Source organism: Elephantulus edwardii, unplaced genomic scaffold (genome assembly GCF_000299155.1).
Source record: "Elephantulus edwardii isolate Elephantulus edwardi_28Jun2011 unplaced genomic scaffold, EleEdw1.0 scaffold00121, whole genome shotgun sequence".
NCBI classification, from domain to species: Eukaryota; Metazoa; Chordata; class Mammalia; order Macroscelidea; family Macroscelididae; genus Elephantulus; species Elephantulus edwardii.
The window spans coordinates 807,940-827,529 of record NW_006399871.1 but is presented as its reverse complement, the minus strand read 5'-3'; the positions used below and the strand labels follow the sequence as shown (position 1 = coordinate 827,529).

General features: G+C 36.4%; 1 protein-coding gene across 1 annotated transcript in view; it reads left to right on the top strand.

The window, feature by feature from the left end:
- RBM6 (RNA binding motif protein 6) overlaps positions 1-19,590 on the top strand; it is a 104,138-nt gene that overhangs the window by 22,393 nt on the left and 62,155 nt on the right. The window contains exons 2-5 of the mRNA XM_006892884.1: positions 1,531-1,638; positions 5,404-6,679; positions 9,684-9,773; positions 10,357-10,426. Coding sequence (XP_006892946.1) covers positions 1,595-1,638; positions 5,404-6,679; positions 9,684-9,773; positions 10,357-10,426 — 1,480 coding nt within the window. The 5' untranslated portion in view covers positions 1,531-1,594. The remainder of the gene's footprint in view (positions 1-1,530; positions 1,639-5,403; positions 6,680-9,683; positions 9,774-10,356; positions 10,427-19,590) is intronic.

Genomic DNA, 19,590 nt, shown 5'->3' with positions numbered 1-19,590 from the left:
ATTTTATAAATTCTGGATATAAGTTCCTTATCTGATCTGTCATTACCAAATACTTTTTCCCAGTCTGTGGCTTCCCTTTTTACCTTGTTGGAGAAGTGTTTGGATATGCATAGGGATTTGATTCTTAGAAGATTCCATTCATCTACTTTATCTTCTGGTTGCAGGTCTCCCTTTTTTTAATTGTGATTTTAATGAAAGTTTACAGAAAATTTGGATTTTCATTCATCGTTGCACATTTTTCTCCTTACCACCAAGTTTACTTTTCTCTTTAAAAAAATTCATTCATTGTTGCAAAATGTCCTCCCTCACCCCCCAGTCAACTTTTTTTTGCCTGTGAGTATTTTTCTCTCTCTTTTTTTTTTTGGAATTCCATTCATTCATTGTTGCACACTTCTCCCTGCACATCCCCCTCCCCCTCCCCCCCAGTCAACTTTTTATTCTGGACTGTTGTCATGTAGATAATGCCTAATTATATATTCCTTTTAAACAATTCTTTTTCTCACCTGTTCCAATGCAGTGTTCATTACTTACCCCCTCTTTTCTTAGTTTCCCCCCAATCCCCAATGTCAGTCCTGTTTTATAGCAGTGGTATTATGCATTATTTGTCCTTTTGTGACTGAGATACATCACTCAGCATAATGTCCTCCAGGGTCACCTATTTTGTATAATATTTTATGAATTCCTTGTTGTTAAGTGTTGCATAGTATTCCCTTGTGTGACTATATCACAGCTTCTCTATCCATTCATTTGGTGATGGGCATTTGGGTTGCTTCCATCTCTTTGCTCTTGTGTACAAAACAGCAATAAACATGTGTGTGTGTGTGTCACTTGTTGTTTCTTTAGGGTATTTTCCCAGTAGTACAACTGCTGGATCAAATGGTATTTCTATTTTCAACTTTTTGAGAAAGCGCCAGAGTGATTGCACCATTTTATGTTCCCACCAGCAGTCAGTAAGGGTTCCAATTTCTCCACAACTTCCTCAGCATTTGTTATTTGCTACTCTGTTGAACTTTGCTGTTGTGACTGGGGTGAGATGATACTTCATAGTTTTTATGTTTTCCTTTTCAGAGCTAGCTGCTGACTCCCATCACCTCATCTTACTGTGCTTATCAGCCAACACCTTTCCTCAGGTCGGATGACCATCAGGATTAAGTACCATAATCTGGTATTTAGTTTGTTCTGCAGCACCAGTTTTACTTACCAGAAGTGACCTGAATTTCATCCAGCAACTTGGACTTTTTACTTCTGTAAATTTTGAGAACAATTTCATTTCAGTCTCAATACCAATATTAATTTGATTTACCAGATTAGACTGAGTGTTTACAAAAGTTCCACTTATTCTGAGGAAAACTTTGAGGAAACCTCAAACTAGATGAGGGAGGTCTGTCTGGTGGCCTAGTGGTAGGAGCTGTACTGCCAACCCGAAGGCAAACAGTTCAGATTACCAACTTTCTCCACAGGGTAATCTCCTGCACGATTAGCAGTACTTGATATTCTGATGTACTATTTTTTCTATTTTGTTTTATACAGGTGTTGTTATAACCAGAATTTGACAAAGAAAAGATCTACTTATTAGAACTCTTTTGACATAGAGATGTGGGGGGATTCTCGGTCTAATAATAGATCAGGACCATTTCGGTAAGTTTCAAAATGTCATTGTTTAAATTGTCAATGTTTTTGTGATAGAGACAATGTAAAAATTTTGACCTAATGTAAAGGGAGATATTTTCTTTGTGCAGAAAATTCTCTTAAGTTTTAAAAAAATAATATAAAAGTTTCAATTATTTTGAAATAATTAAGTAATTATTATGAAATAATAACCAGCATGAGAAGTGTTTTGGGTTGTAAATATTTAAAAAAATCACTAAATATTTACCACTTGTTAGCAAAGTAATATATATTTAACTAGTGAAGAAAATTAGCAAAAATCTACTTTTTTGTTTATAGATGTTTCATTAAGTTCACTAATTTTATCTGGAATTTAGAACTCTGGCTTGCCCATGACAAGTTGTTAAACCATAACTACCACAAGTCGTTCTGAGAAGGGAAAATTATTTGATGCAATGTTTAAAACTGTATTTCAATCTTAAAGTTTCTGAATATGAAGATAACTGAAGTGTGCTAACATTAATTTGTAAATAAATTGGTGTTTTAGATTTATAGGAAGTTAGCTTTTTCCTAGGGAGTTAATTTATAACACTGATGATGATAATGGGTTTCACATGTAATTAAATGCTGTTAGTGATTTCTTACATAGTTGGTGTTAAGAAATCTGACTTGGGGAGCTCTGGTGGCCTAGTGGCAAGAAGCTGCAACTACAATCCCAGAGGTGCACTTTCGAATCCACCAGATGCTCTGCTTTGGAAGGAGGGGCAATCTCCTCCTGTACCAGTCAGATCTGATTTGATGGTACATGCACACAAAAATAATAAAATAAAAAAAAGAAAAGAAAAGAAATCTGACTTAAGGTTAGGCATTTAAAGGTATTGTTACAGTTAATACTTATTAGTAACATTTACATTTGAATTTACATTCTCTAAGATTTTATTGTGTAAATTCAACAGATTTTCTCATTCACTTAGGTTTAGAAAATCCACATTACGTTTTGTAAAGCAAGTATTTTATGACTGCTAAATAATAGGGACCATCTGTTTAGCTGTGATAGTGATGTTCAGCAGTTTTTCGTTTTAATACTAAGGTCTGGATCATTGGTAAGCAAACTGTGACCTATAACCTGTTTTTATAAATTAAGTTTTATTGGAACACAGCCATATTCATTTACTAATTTTCTATGGTTACTTTTACGCTTCAGTGGTAGAGTTGTATAGTTGTTACAGAGATTGTATAATTTGTAAAGCCTGATTGCTTTGTATAATTTGTAAAGCCTGATTGCTGAATATTTACAAACTATTTATAGAATAGTTTGGTATCCCTTAGTGTATTCCTTAGTGTAGGCTATACTTTAACATTTTTATTATAATCTGGCCTTTTATTACTTATGAACAATTATGTAATAAGGCTATCTTTATAGAATTAACTTGTGATGGTTTAAGTCAGCATTCTTAAACTAGGTAAATTTAGCTGTGTTGTTAAACATTTTTTCTATCTTAAGAATGTTTTCTTTGATCTCATTATTTAAAATTCTGAGGAAGCTCTGATGGCCTTGTGGCAAAGAACCTGCACTGTAATCCCGAAGGTGCACTGTTCGAATCCATCAAATGCTCTGTTGGAGAAGGAGGGGCAAACTCCTCCTGTGCCAGTCAGACCCAATTTGACGGTACACAAAAAAGAAAAATAAATAAAAATTTTTTAAAAATTCTGTTTTCTCACCTTAATTTTACTTTAACTTTGCCATCACATTCCATTTTTATTTATTTTTTTTTTAGTTGTTGTGTGCTGTCAAATCAGATCTGACTGGCACAAGAGGAGCTTCTTGCCACTAGGCCATCAGAGCTCCACACATTCCATTTTTAAAAGACCTTTGAGCAGACACTTTTACAACATACCTTTCTTTTAAACTAATTTGGCCAGAAATATATCTTGTAAGAAAATTCTTTGTATTTTCTTTGAGTGACTTCCTATCTTAAATGTTTTTCTTTGACTGAAGAGAACTTTTATAGATACTACTAATTTGTATTAATAGATATTTTTTAATCAACTCTAAAAATCAACCTCTTGAATTGACTCATAGCTTTTGGGAGGAGAATATCCATCATTCTCCTACAGAGCCACTGATGGATTCGAACCACGAGAGAACTTTCACCTTTATTAACAGTGCAACTCCCTAAGGACTAGGCCACTAGAGTTGCCTGTTTGTTTTATAGGCTGTATAAAGTACAGTCCCAAGGAAAATCTAGTCCCAAGAACCCCAGTCAGTTTGTTTTGTTTCAGTTTAGGAGGATAAAATAACCTGGAGGGCTCTATTCTAAGGCAGTATTGGATATAATCTGGTCAGAAAAGACATACATGCAGATTTAGATACCTAAGCACTCAACCTTTTTGCCTGCTGAGGTTTAAGTCTTCCTTCCCAAAAGCTAACTGGGATTTGAATGATCTAATTGTGTTACTTAGGAATAGCATTGAAGCTGACTCCTTATATAATAATGCACAGACAAAACTGTTAGTAAGAGCCAATGGAAGTCAGCATATTCTGAAAATTTACTAATTTCCACTATTTTAGTGTTAAGCTAATGTTACAGTGCCATTTTAATGATTCTGAGTGACCCAGAATCCTTTAATTCTGTGCTGGTGTAAGCTGAGTTCAAAAGGGTCATGTCATAAAACTGGTGTGTTCTGGGAGTACAGAACTTCTTTCTTGGTTAGACTTGATCTCTTATTTTATTTTACTGCTAAGTAGCAGATAGACCTTGTATCTAAACTTCCTAATTTCCTAACAAAGCAAAATATTAAAGTGGTCTTGAGGCTAGGTGATGGAAAGAAGCGAGGTAATGTGAAAGATAGGCGGTGTCTTATTAATCTTGCATCCTATAAACTGTTAAATGTGAATTTAATACATACTCTGGTTATTTTTAAGTATGTTTTTTTACCATAAAAATTAGCATATGACATTAGAGCCTGAAGTACCAGCTGTTTCATTTGGGACATGGGAATAATGCTTGAAGCCCTAATGCTTTCTCCAGATCCCTTTCACCATTGAGTTCATAGATGCTGCTGCTTGGTTTAGATGGTTCACACATGCTTCCATGCTTCCTCAGTGACACCTTTGGGTAGTTCTAAGAAAAGGACCCAGTTGATAGTGGTTCTCGGTACAGCCACTGTAGAACTGAGATTTAGATGCAGCTAAGGCTGATGCTCAGCTGATAAGAAATGGCATGTTCCTATTGCTGATTTACAGCCCAAGTTTCTTTGTTTTGAGCCTGCATCCATGGTAAATGATGTCCATGCTGTGGATGTAAGCAGATATTTTTTAATGTCACCCTTGGATGCAGTCATGAGTACAGCACCTTTTGACACTTATTGTAAGAAATTTACAGTTCATTGATTTTTCTGATGTTTAGGAATCATCATGTTGACCTTGGAATTCAAAGTTCCCTGACTGTAGGAAATGAAACTTTTTGTAGTGTGTCACCATTGCTAGCTTATCTGGTGTTGCGGATTTTCCCTGTTGCAGGACTGGGTGAAAGCTTTTTCTGCAGCAGTCATGTTGAAAACCTTGTGTTGACTTTCCTCGTGTTCTGAAATGGGAGCATAAAAGTTTACTCCACCACTTCGTCTTAAAATAGCAAAACATTGCTGTTTTCTGCAGATCTAGGACCTTGTTAAAGAACTCTGCAAAAAAAAAAATATTTACAGAAGAATGTACTGTGATTAGAGAAGAATATGCTGGTGTGTAGATTTCAAACTCTCTGGACAATATGAGTAACACTGTCTTTGTTTCTACAGTGGGAGCCAAGAAGAAAGGTTTGCTCCCGGGTGGAACAGGGATTATCCTCCTCCTCCCCTTAAGAGTCATGGTCAAGAGAGACACTCTGGCAACTTTCCTGGCAGAGATTCACTCCCCTTTGATTTCCAGGGGCATTCGGGGCCTCCCTTTGCAAATATAGAGGAACATTCTTTCAGCTATGGAGCTAGAGATGGACCACATGGTGACTATCGAGGAGGGGAGGGACCTGGACATGATTTTCGGGGGGGAGATTTTTCATCTTCTGATTTCCAGAGCAGGGATTCATCGCAGTTGGACTTCAGGGGTAGGGACATACATGCTGGGGATTTTCGGGATAGAGAAGGACCACCTGTGGACTATAGGGGTGGAGATAGTACCTCTATGGATTATAGAAGTAGGGAGTCATCTCACATGAGCTACAGGGACAGGGATGCTCATACTGTTGACTTCAGAGGTAGGGATGCTCCTCCTTCTGACTTCAGGGGTCGAGGTGCTTATGATTTAGATTTTAGAGGCCGAGATGGATCCCATGCAGATTTTAGGGGAAGAGATTTATCAGATTTGGATTTCAGGGGCAGAGATCAATCTCGCTCAGATTATAGGAGTAGAGATTTATCTGATTTGGACTTCAGAGACAAAGAAGGAACCCACATGGACTTTAGAAGCCGAGGTTCAGGTAATTCTGATCTAGACTTTAGGGACAGGGACAACTCACGTTCAGATTTCAGAGGTAGACACCGGCCTAGGACTGATCAGGATTTTAGGGGCAGAGAGATGGGACCTTGTATGGACTATAAAGATAGGGACATGCCCCGTATGGATCCAAATATTTTGGATTACATTCAGCCCTCTACACAAGAGAGAGAGCATTCTGGTATGAGTATAAACAAGAGAGAAGAATCCACACATGACCATGCAATAGAAAGGTCTGCTTATGGCATTCATAAGGGAGAGTTTGAGCATTCAGAAACGAGAGAAGGAGAAGCACAAGGTTCAGCCTTTGAACATGAGTTGCCATCAGACTTTCCGAACAGACAAAGCCCACTTCAAGATCAAGACTCACTGCTTTCTGGAGGTGAACAACGGCATTCAGATGCTAGTCTGTTTAAAGAAGAAGTTGGTTTGGACTTTCTTGGCCGAGAAGACACTGATTACAGAAGCATGGATTACTGTGATGTGGATCATAGACTGCCAGGAAGCCAGATGTATGGCTATGGCCCCCACAAATCTTTTCCAGAGGGCAAAAGCACTCGGGATGCCCATCGGGACCTTCAGGTATGTTTATGGGATTAATTACCTTTACCTTTTTATAAGGATTTTCTGAAGGAGAAAGTGTAGAATCCAGGGCCTTTAGTCCTTAGTCTCTTTGTGAAACTATTAAAAAGCAAAATTTAGTTCAGGAGATACTTTTTTTTTTACCTTGAGTCTGCTGTCTGTCTGTCTGTCTGTCTGTCTGTCTGTCTATTTTATTTGCAGCTCTATGCTGTTGTTGGTTTTGTTTGTTCTTTCTTGTGTTTGGTGAAGGTTTGCGTAGCAGTTCAGGGTCTCATTCAACAGTTTCTACACAGCTTGTTAATTCCATTGATACTTTCTTCACAATGAAGGAACATTGTCATCATTTCCATTCTAATTGTTTCATTTCCATTCATCTAGTCTTCCAGCCCCCTAATGGTCTCATTTTTATTGTAAAATAGTTAATTTTTAAAAATTTTATTATTTTTGTGTGTGTACCCTCAAATCAGATCTGTCTGGTACAGGAGGAGATTTTCCCTCCTTCTCCACCAGAGCATCTGGTGGATTTCAACTGTGCCCCTCTGGGATTGCAGTGCAGCTTTCTGCCACTAGGCCACCAGAGCCCCCTTTTTGTAACATAATTAATGATTTTTTTTGTATCATAGGTGATTTTTAAAAGGAAATACAGTGTTTAGGGGTAATACTATTTTTGAACCTTTCTTAATTTACCTTCAGGGTGACCTTAGAGGTTAGTTTAGCTCAAAGTTTGTAGAATATCTGAGGACAGAAGTGTTAATCAGTCTAGTAGATCTGGCTTCTTTCTTTTTTTTTTTTTAAAAAAAAGAAATTTAAGAGTCTGTCCCACATTTTTCCCCCATTCTAGAATAATGGTTACCCATTGGTGGACAATGTTTGGTGGGGCTCTCACGAAGCCGGAGTGGCATCTACTTCCTAAACAATATGCCGCTAGAAACTATGAACGTAGAGAAATAACAATAGTTATAGAACAGGGTTCAAGTCTTTTGTTCATAGTGTTGCTGTGAGCTGTGCTTGACAACTTGATGGCAATCAACATCATCAAAGATTCTCTTCCAAATACATTTTTTTTCCTTTCAAAAACTTTTCTAAAAGTCTGAGAACCAAGTCCTAGGTATTATCTGGCCTGTGTGTTTTAAATAGTGAGTAGAGTGCCACAGATCTATGAAATCCTGTCAGATTAAACTTTGAAAACTGGAACCTGTGAAATAATGGAAGCCTATCAGAGAAGGAGAAAAATATTTCTGCCTAAAAGGAGAGATTAAAAAGTGATAAGATTGCACTTGTTGAAGTGGGAAACTTGTGAAACCTGCAATAACAAGGTAGTCCTCTTGAGTTACAGCTCTAAAAGAATTCATTGTGGATGCAAACTTTTCTTTCTGAAAATGTTTCTCTGGGATAAGTTCTAGGGCTTTTATCAGATTTAAAAAATTAATTATGTAGAAAAATCTGATCTAATTTGGTGCTGTTGTGTACAGGTTAGAATGAAGGCCTTGAAGTGAGAAAGAATTGTTCAGAGTCACTAGACTGCAAAACAGTCTAGAGTCCATCTAATATGATTCAGATAAGAATGGTTGACAGTAGTAGTGGGTGGTAGGCACTTTTTGTTTTTCTGGTCTCATGGTAGAATGGATCATGTAGAATATATAGTTCTTCTAGGCTAATTTCTTATTTTGAGTCTTTAGTTTCCTTTTATTCTTTTACATGCATGTGTGTGTATTATATGACACAGTGTCGGCAATTGTTGACTCAGACATAGCCATGATTGAGGATGCCACAGAATGATGGCATTGTTTTGTTCTGTTGTTCAAAACTCACAGGGTTTCTGTGATTTGAAACCAACTTTATTGCACCTACAGCAACAACCCATACACATACACATACTTTTTCTTCCCTTCTGTCATGCTGATTTATTTTAAAAGTATCTGTCTGGGAGTTGGTTCTCAAAACTTGTGCATAGTCAGGTCTTATAGCTGTTTAAGATTCAGTTTCTTTAAATTTACTTAACTTTTGTAAATGTGAAATGCAGATTTATCTGAAGGTTATGCTGTTTTGCCTCCTATTCTTGAGAATTTTTGTATGCTTATATCATGCTCTTTAAACATTTTTTAATACCTGTAGACCTAGAAACTTTTTCGGAGGCATGAGATCTTATTTTAACAAGTGTCCTCTTATAGCTAATTTAATTGAATTAATGCTAAATTTCTTGAATATATATAATCAAAGCAGGGATGATTTTGCTTATACATTGGACAATGAAAATATTATCTTTTAAAGTGTATTTTACCCATTTCTACTCAAGTTTCTGATATTTTATATAGTGATATTAAGTCAGGCTATGTAAAATGAGGTGCTTTGAGAGTATTCAGGTTGGATGATTTGTAATTTATTGTCCAAATTGGGATTATTTTAAGAATGGAGAGGATGCTATTAATAATTATTCCAGGACAGTAGACATACGTGGGATTTAGGATATTTTCATAACTTTTGAAATAGACGATTCTTTGTAAATATGAAAATCTAGATTTTTCAGAATTACTCTGTTTATAGTTTAGACTAATAACACTGAGTTTGTGCTGAAATGTGTTTATAGATGGTATCGTTGATAAATGATATCTGGCTTAATTTTTTATTTACTATTTGCCTACTCAGCGAGGGAAATGAATAGTCTCAGACAAATATCTTTCAGTTTAAGTGTGATTTGGAGAATATATTAGCGAAGTGAGTTTTGTGGTATTTTTTGGGTATTTTTTTTTGTTATAAATGTGTTATTCAATGCTGCTTCTCGTAACATTCTTTGCTATTTCTAGATTTCCTTGGTGAGCTTTGATCATGGTTGTATTCTGATGAGTTGAAAGAAAATGTACAACTCAAAACAAAGCTGTTTTTCATGTCTTTATATGATACAGCCATTTTCATTTGTGATCCTGAGTATCTTAGACCATGTTGAGTTTCATTTTTGTACTAAATTAATATTTGATCATGAAATTATTTTTGTTTTGAATTCAAGGATCAAGATTACAGGACTGGCCCAAGTGAAGAGAAACCAAGCAGGCTTATTCAGTTAAATGGGGTACCTGAAAATGCCACAAAGGAAGAGGTGAGGTACTTTATTGGGATCAACTTTTTTCTGTTAACTTTTTAAAAAAATATTTTTGTAACATACAGGATTATACAAAGAAATGTATAAGGAAGTCTTGTGTATCTTTTTACCCAGCCTCCAAAAATGTTAACATCTTACCATAGTACAGTATCTTAACTAGGAAATTGATACTGGTACAATTCATAGAGCTTATTCCATTTTTACCAGTCCATACTCATTGAGGTGAGATTTATATATTAAAGACATTAAGACGAATGATGACTGCCCTTCGATCTCATAATCACACTTGAGAGATGCAGATTATGTGCCTTTGGGTTGGCAGGGGAGTTCCTTACCACTAACCCATCATAGCTCTTGTTAAAACACTCTGACCAATTCTTTCTGTAAGCTCAGCAATAATTTAACCATTTCTTTGAACATTAGGCAGTTAGGGAGCTCCCAGTTTTTATTAATGCAAATTCCATCTTCACACATGCATAGATCTAAGGACAGTTACATAGAATGAAAACCAGAAGGGAATATAATATTCAGAATTTGCCTGAGATTTACATTATTAGCATAAACATTTTTTTTCTTGCAGATTCTTAATGCTTTTCGGACTCCTGATGGTTTGCCTGTAAAGGACTTGCAGCTGAGGGAGTATTCTACAGGTGAGATTCTTCATGTGCACATAGCCTTGGGTGTAGGATGGGTCCGTCAGATCTGTTCAGCATGGGCTGCCTATAATTCTTAAAGGAACCATAATTAAGATTTCCAGAAGCTTCCTGGTACCTTCAACTAACAGCCAGCCTTAGGCTTAGCTGTGGTTCTTTCTGGATGTTAATCCACACATGAGCACTGAGCACTGAGGATGCATGCTTGAGTTATCCCGAGTGCCTGAGAGCTATGAAGTAAGTGTTGCAGCATTTGTCCCTGAATATACTTTATATCATTAAGTCATTGAACTTGATCTTTATATTCTTCATGATGGAACATGTTTAACCCTGTTCACAAGAGGATCTAATGAATCTGGTGGTTTGTAGTGTGGTTTTTTTCCTCCCCCTTTCTTTGCTTTAAAATGAAATTGATAATTTCCCAGAGAAAATGAGCAAATTAATGGTTTCTTGAATTCTCAACTTTATTCAGAGAATGAATTCGTACTGTAGCTATTTTGTTGAAATCCAAGAACAAATTCAGAAAACTTTTCTCTTTGATCTGTTCTGTGGTCTGAAATCACAGGTCACACTTTTCAGAATGTTGTAGTATTTCAGAGTATCATGTTCAGGTAATACCTTCAAATCTTACTATAGAAAAATGTAGTGGAAAGTAAAATGTCAAGTACTTATGATTTTGAATTTCAATATAATTGATTTTAAGATATCTTCAATTAAGAGTCTCACTATATACTTATAAACAGTTTATGAAATAGCATTTTTGCTTTAACATATAGCTTCTCGTTCATATTGGTTCTGCAGAGGGAAATTATCTGCAAAAATATATTTGTGTCCTTGAGAGAAGCTGGTTTTTATTTTAAGCACACATAAATTCAGAAGCTATTATTTCTCATATAATTATTTCTATGTTTAAAGCATCAACTCTGAATTTGTAGAAATATGACTAAGCTCGGTTACAGCATTACTCTTGTGTACCTCACTACTGTTGGTTACTTTCTTGGGAGTAGTATTCTGCCCTTCCCTCTTCTCCATACTGGAAACCAGAAGTATCATAATAGACGACTTTGGCAGGGGACAGAAGAGATGGGTGAAACATGTTTCACACACAGGCTTTCTTGATTATATTCTTACCTTGGGAAATTAAAGATAAAATTTATAGGTGAAAGTTGTATTTTTACACAAAGAATTAGCTTCATCGTTGAGCTTATTTCATGAACTGGGATTTCACAGGGGTCCCCCCTCCCCCCTCTTGATAGATTTAGGAAAAGAAGAGAAGTCTTGATGTGTTCAAATGGCAGCAATTTATCTTAAACTGTTTTTGATTCTTTTAAGAACTGAGTGGATTGAGTTTCAGTTTGTATTGTCAGATTTGTCATCAGAATAAAAAAACAAAATATGTTTATGTATAGGATTCAGAGAGGAAGTTTTTAAATTTGGTGATTATGGTGGCTTTTTGAATTATAATTAGAAGGCCAAAGACATCTGTACATTTGTGAAAACATTCAGAAGAGAAGTTAAAAAACCCAAACTAAACCCTACCTAACTATACCTTTTAGGTCTCTTTTTCTGGCATTTTAAGAAGTGCTGCCTTTTTTACTACAAAATAATAGTGTATTTAAAATATATAGAGTCATTTTTAAATTTCATTTTTAATAAAATTAATTACCAGCCCCATGTTATCTATTATATCACTGTGCGGCAAGCAGAATGAACCTTTTTTCAGTTGTAGTTTTTAAATTATTTTTTTTCCTGTTTCACAGTTTATTTAACAGCAGGTAATAAGTAAATTGTTCTTTTTATTAATGATTTTTTAAATGCAGCATACATAATTTTTTACAACATATTCTTTCCATTTATTTCCCCCATTCATTCATTGTTGCACATTTTCTCCCTGCCAACCCCTCCCCCTAGTTTGTTTTTCTCTTTGAAAAGGAAAAAAATTCTTTCATTTTATATAGTCCCCCCCCAAGTCTACAGTCAACTATGCATTTCTTTTTCTATAATCTTGTCATGAAAATAGTACTCAAACCTATATTCCTTTTAAACAGTTCTCTCCCTGATGTGTTTCAATGCAGTATACATTATTTATTCCCTCTTTTCTTAGGTTCTCCCCAACTGTGATGTCAGTCCCATTTTACAACAATGGCACTATACAGAATTTGTCCTTTTGTAACTGAGATATTTCACTCAACATAATGTTCTCCAGGGTCACCCATTTTGTATAATACCTTATGAGTTCTTTGTTTATCAATGCCGCATAGTATTCCATTGTATGAATATACCACAGCTTCTCTATCCATTCGTTTGTTGATGGGCATTTGGTCATATATCTGCTTGGGTGGCAGTTATAGTTTCTTTAGGGTATATTCCCAGTAGTGGAAGTGCTGGATCAAATGGTATTTCTGTTTACAACTTTTTGAGAAAGTGCCATACTGCCTTCCATAGTGGTTACACCATTTTACACTCCCACCAACAGTGAATAAGGGTTCCAGTTTCTCCACAACCTCGCCAGCATTTGCTGTTTGGTGCTCTGTTGAATTTTGCTATTCTTACTGGAGTAAGATGATATCTCATAGTTGTTTTGTTACATAACTTTGAAAATAATTGTCAGATCATGTTAGTTCCATGCCTAAAATACTCTTCACAGCCTTTAAATACCACTTAGACAAAAATCTAAATTCCTTGTTGTGATTTACAAAGCCCTGTGTAAGCTGTCCCTTGCCTGTTTGATCTCATCCCATACTGTTTTACCTATTACTGCTTTTGCCAGACTGAGACTTTTTTAATCAAGACAAATGTCTTTGGATTTTTGCACTGGCTCTTTCCTCTGAGCCTTACTTAGGAGATTTTGCTCCTGACTTTATTTTCACCTCTCTGAGGCCTTGCCTCACAATTGAATCTAAAATAACCCCCTCATCCATTTTTCTTCTTACCTATCTTCTCATTGTAGAATCTGTCACTCATTTATTTTTTTCTCCATGGTTGTGTATATCTTATTCCTCTTATTAAAGAATTGGCACCATGATAGCAGGAAACTTATCTGTCTTGTTCCCTGCTGTTTTCCTATGCCTGTTGTTTTTCCTGGCACTTGGTAGGTACCTAGTATGCATGAAATGTATGTCTGTGATGTATGCATGGAGCAGTGATGATCTCTTCTCAGGTGAGCAATGTTAGGTTTTACCACAGGGTATTTCAAGTCATAAATACATGCTGAATACTATACCTTGGAACAACCAGATGTAATGAGAACTTTAGCATTTCCTTTTTTCAAAGGATTGGTATGAATTTCAGTGGAAAAGGTGAAACTATTAGAAATGAAATTGTCATTTATATTTTAGGTGTGATGATGACTATAAAAAGTCTGCAGGGTGTACACAACCTGTGAGGCTGGAGATTTTAGGGTAAAAAACATCCTTTCAGTTGATGTAATAGCTCATCTGTTACAGGAAAAATTAATGCTTATTTACTAATGCTTAAGAATCAATTAATATTTAAGTCCTATGTGTCAGTTTATGAAATGTTCTAGAAGTTAATAATTTAGAAAGCACATCATATATGATTTAATTTCCCAAGAGAAATACATACTTGGACTAGAAATACTTACACAGAAGAATATCTGCCCACTTCTATGAAGAAGATTCAATAAAGTTTAAAGAGACTGTGTTTAGGGTAAGACATTCTTCCAGATGACTTCATTGCACGTGTACCAAAAAATTTTAGATTTTTAAGTTGCACATAAGGAATTGTAAACCTGCTTATGTTCTGTATATTTGAGTTTTTATTGGTTATTTACAGAGATAATGCCAGTAATTCTCACTAGTTACATAGAATTTTGTATTATGGGATTTTACTCCTGGACTATAATCAGGAGTAAAATATATTTTGGTTAATGGATAAACTATGGTATACAATGGATAACTTCTCAGCATTAAAATTGAAGAAACTACTCATGAGTGAAACAACGTGGATAAATGTAAAAAACATTGTACTAAGTGAAAATAAAGCAAAAAAAAAGTTTAAATGATTCTATGCTCCAAGGAAAAGAGTGAAGTACTGATACGTATTTCATCATGAATTTTACAGGCAATATGCTGAGTGATAGAAGCCAGACACAAAAGACCACATATTGTGTTACTCCATTTTTGTGAAATAGCCACCATAAGCATACCCATAGAGACTGGAAGAAGATGAGTGATTGTCAGGGACTAGATGAGGGTGAGAATGGAGAATAACAGCTTAATGGGTTTACGGCTTCCTTTTAGAGTGAAAGAGTTCTGCAACTAGAGAGTGGGGATGGCTGCACAACATTGTAAACATACTAGAGGTCATTGAACAGTGAATTTTACTGTATGATTCAATTTATATGGCATTCTGGAAAAGGTGCATTTGTAGAGATAGAAAACAGTGTTTGCCAGAGTGTTGGGGAAAACAGTGTTTGCCAGAGTGTTGGGGAAGAGATTGACTATAAAGTGGCAGCGTGCGAGTATTTGGGGGGTAGTGGAACTTTTCTATCTTGGTTGTAGTAGTGGTATATCAATCAGTGTTTCACTGATGTTGTTAACTACTGGGTTTATATATGAGAACATCTTTATTCTTAGGTGGAGTACACAGTGAAGTTTTTAAGAGTAAAGGACCATGAAATATATAGCTTTCTCTTAAATGACTTAAGGGAAAAAATAATACATAAGGATAAAGGATTAAGAGCTTAATGATAAAGCAGATGGGGTGAAATGTTAGCAACAGGTAAAAGTGAGTAAGGATATGCGTGTTTCTTGTACTACTATCCTTGAAACTTTTTGGAACTTTGAAATTATTTCCAATAAAATGAACAACCAATAAAACCTTGAGATATTTTATTAAACAGTCAAGCAGAAACCTTGAAAATTGAAGACCACAGTGAATAGCTTCTGTTAGCTTATACTCCGTATAGCATTGGTGTTGAAGTATATTCTGGACCAGTAGCATCATTACCATTTGGGAATTTGTTAGAAATTGCAACACCCCCACCCCCCACCCCCGATCTCCAGATCTACTGATCAGAATCTCTGAGGATGAGGCCTAGTAGTCTGTGCTTTAACAAGTCCTCCAGCTGATTCTGATGTGTCCTGAAGTGTTGGGGGCCACTGCATTAGATTATTCAGAGTCTTAATTCTGGAATGTATATGTACAGCTTGAAAGTGACTTAGTAAATAAGTAGACTGTATGTAGAAAGAGCTAATGCTTTTATGGCTTGGGAGCCAAGTACATGCCTTGTCTACTTGATCCTTCAGTTCTGCTGTCTATGGATGGCTACAGTAGGAACTTAAGTGGTATTATTTCATGTTCTTAGTTCTTTCTGCTTATATAGCATACTTCAGAGATTTCACAGTGGTTGTGAATCGTCTCATTTTCACCGTGTTTCTGTGAGATATGAACGAACGCAGATAGCATTCTCTTTGTTTTTAGGTAGACAGGAAAGGAATAATATATGTTCTCCTTAAGTGTACTGTGATATTTCCCGCCTTCACTTCCCAAAGGGATTTATACCATTTAAGCAAAAATAATACTTTAATATTCTGGAGTGTATTTCCTAATAAGTTTCAAACACAGAAAGTTTTTCTGTAGTTTCTGAATTGCTTCAGTACCGTTTCATTAAGTAACATCACAAAGAGGATTACTAAAATGGATTACTAAGTAGGAAGAAGCAATATTTTGCTTTTATTCTATCAGTGATCACATGGAAATGGGCACAGTGTAGTTTCTGTGACACAAGAAAGGAAGCAAATATTTGCAATGGCCACGTTACTTGGTTTCCTACTCTAGCATTTTGAACTGAAAGTAGCATTGTATCAGAGTTCCCTACCCTGCATTTCTTAAGGGTAACAATCTTACAATTTTATTATTTTAATAGTAAAATAATAATTTTACTAGTCACAGTTGAAGTGGCTTAAATTTTTTACCTCTATGCTGATTAAATTAAAGTGCCTCAAAAAAGAAAAAAATTATCTTTCTGTTTAAGGACAAAACTGTACTGTGTAACTGGAGAATTGACACAGATGTCACGAAACAAGCATAGTTTATGGTATCCCAGTGAAGAGACTAAAAACAGCTTGAAACCATTTGGAAAAAATAAAATGTATTTGAAAATTGTGAACACAACTTTTGTAGGATTTTGGGGGGAGGAGACATTTACAAACAAAAGTGTAAACATTTTTAGTTTCTTAGGAAAAATTCATCATAGGCTATTTGAAAAATAGCACCTTTACTTGTCAACACTCTGAAACTGCAGAAAGTACTATTTTCAACCAAAAGAGTCCTTATCAGGTTTCATACCACATTTGGGGAATATATTTACAGACCAGCCTTAAGAAAAAATGGCCAAATATAAAAAATAAAAAGACTGGGAAGTCAAGAGGCGTTTTTTAGGGCTGGGCGATTTTCTTGGAGGCAGTGGATGGACCTTGTGGCTGAATGGAGACCAACACGCCCAGTGAAGAATCCCATGATGCGGTGCTGGAGGGCTCAGGTGAGACTGGGGAGAGGTGCTGGATTTAGGATCAATTTTTATTATCTTTGGAATAACCTGTGATTTGACTTACTTATTTTCATTGTAAAATATCCAGTCTCAAAGATTGATTATATGTAGAGGATTAGAAAATAAGGGCATTTGCTAACCCTTACCCTCATTTTAAGGAATTCTTATGAGAGTGCCTTTGTGTGCTTCCTCTGGTCATAATATATTTTTAACCTTGTTAGGTGTTGTGACAGTTGGCTCAGAATAGGAGTTCACAGGGAGGAGTGATAGTTGTAATACTGATAGACCCTGTGAGAGAAGTAAGGCCCTAAGGGTTAGTATCCAAGGGGAGCTGTTGTGCATAGGGTCGCTATGAGTCGCAAATGACTTGACAGCACATAACAACAACATCATAAGATATTCTATTCTTTCTCATCATTGCCTTTTTAAAAAAAATTATTAATTTTTTTAATAAAGTGTGTGTACGGTCAAATCAGATTTGACTGGTACAAGAGGAGATTGTTCCTCCTTCTCCAACAGAGCATCTGGTGGATTCGAACTGCTTATCTTTGCCTTTTAGGGAGGAAGAGAGGAAATGTTTAAATTAATGAAGTTTTTGGTCTCCTTTGGAGAACAGTTCTCTCCCAGGGCCTTTCTGACATTTTTGTACTGTAGATGGTGATAAGAATCAGGAGCATATTAACTTTGGGATTCCCCACCCTACCTCCCAGCGAAATTTCAACACCATGGCTTATGTTTTCCACTTTTTTCACAATAGACAGTTTCACCTGACTAGAGACTGAAGTAGTGACCCAAAGGAACATGGCGGGTAGACTTTAGCAAGGCTCAGGCTCTGTCTAGGCCTTAAGGAGATGGTTTGGGATGAACTTTTGTCCTTATCTGGTCAGAAATGTAACAGAATCTTGGTAAATGTAATATTTCCTGGGAGAAAAGGGGTAAGTTTAGGTTGGTAAAGGAGTGTGGTCATGATGAAAGACGATCTGACAACGTTATTTAAAACAATTACTAAGATAAAACTGTATAGTCAGTTTTCCTATTGAGGAAGATGTGCCATGGGGCACAAAAACCTTGTTAGTTGATAAAGTCCTGATTAAAGAAGTTTATTGGTTTTGTGCCTTCTGGAATCTGAATTTTAAGACATGTGCAATTTGAGACATGAATTTTCCCCCCTCTTTTTTCAGATACAATTTTATTTTTAAAAAGAAAATGTAAATTTTAAAAATGACAGAGGCTGACCTTGTCAAGGAGATGATGACCCATTTTCCACCTTAAGAACTTCCCAGAGTGGAGCTCTGGTGGCCTGGTGGCAGGAAGCTGCACTGCGATTCCAGGGGTGCAAGGTTCAAATCCACCAGATGCTCTGCTGGAGAAGGAGGGACAATCTCCTCCTCTACCAGTCTGTAGACACACAAAAATAACAAAAAATTTTTTTTTTAAAAAAAAAAAGAATTTCCCAGAGTTTCTAGAGCATCAAGCTAGAGAAAATTCTGTTCTACACCCTTGACCCTTGGGACAGTTGAGCAACTTCAAACTCTTGAGTGTCTGAGTAGAAGTTGAACCTGTGCTGAAGTATTATCTATCTTGCTGTTTGGCACTCAGCTGTGGGCTTCCTCTTCTAGTGTGTCCTTACCACCTGGATCTCCATCTCCCAGATCTACTGGCCTTGCTGGGGTGCCCTTGGGTACCCCTGAAACCACCTGCACAGGCTTTTGGATTTGATCTATTTCCCCAGGGTGTACTCCTCTGCTCTAGTTTCATTCTTGAGCCCACTAAGACTTCCCATTGCCCATGGTGTTTCCCAATTAAAAAAACATGATTCCAAAACCAAAAACCTCCCTGAAAGGCAGGGCAGAGATCCGAGCCTCTGTGACCCACTATGTCTTAAGCTCAATAGTCTGTTGAAGTCTTTAGAGTGAGCAGGAACACTCCTTAAGACAATCAACCATTTTAACATCAGAAGGAATAGCATTTGCCTTAAGAATAAAGCTTAAAGGCAAGAAGAGATGTTGTTGTGTTGCCTTCAAGTGAAGCACTGCTCATAGTGACTCTTAAAAAAGTCCTGAAACCCTCTGCAATCATTGACATTTATCAAAGTTCGTAGAGTTTTTGGAGGCATGATATTTAGGAAGTGGATGCTGCTCCTGCTTCCAAACCTGTCAAAGTATGTTACTGTTGTTATGTGCCATTGAGTCACCTGTGATATGTTAGCAACCCTATGTACCATAGTTCTGAACCCTTCCCTGTCCTGAGCCAGTCTCACTAATTCCAATACATCATCCCCGATTGCATCTCACCTGAGGTCTCTCTCTCCTACACTGTCCGTCCACCCTTTCGAGCATGATGGCCTTCTCCAAGGACCGAGCTTTCTTGGCCATGTGCCCAAAGTAGGTAAGATGGAACTTCAAAATCCTAGCCTCCAAGGAGAGACTTGGTTTCACAGTCTCCAAGACAGATATATTTGTTTTCTTGGTGGTCCATGGTATGTTCAAGACTCTTCTCCAGCACCACAACTCGAAGGCATCTATTCTTCTGTCATTCTTTTTTTTTTCTATATTTTATTAATTTTCATAAACATTTACAGAGATTTTGGGTTTCCATTCATTCCTTGTTGCACTATTCTCTCTACCCTCCTCCCAGTTTGTTCTTG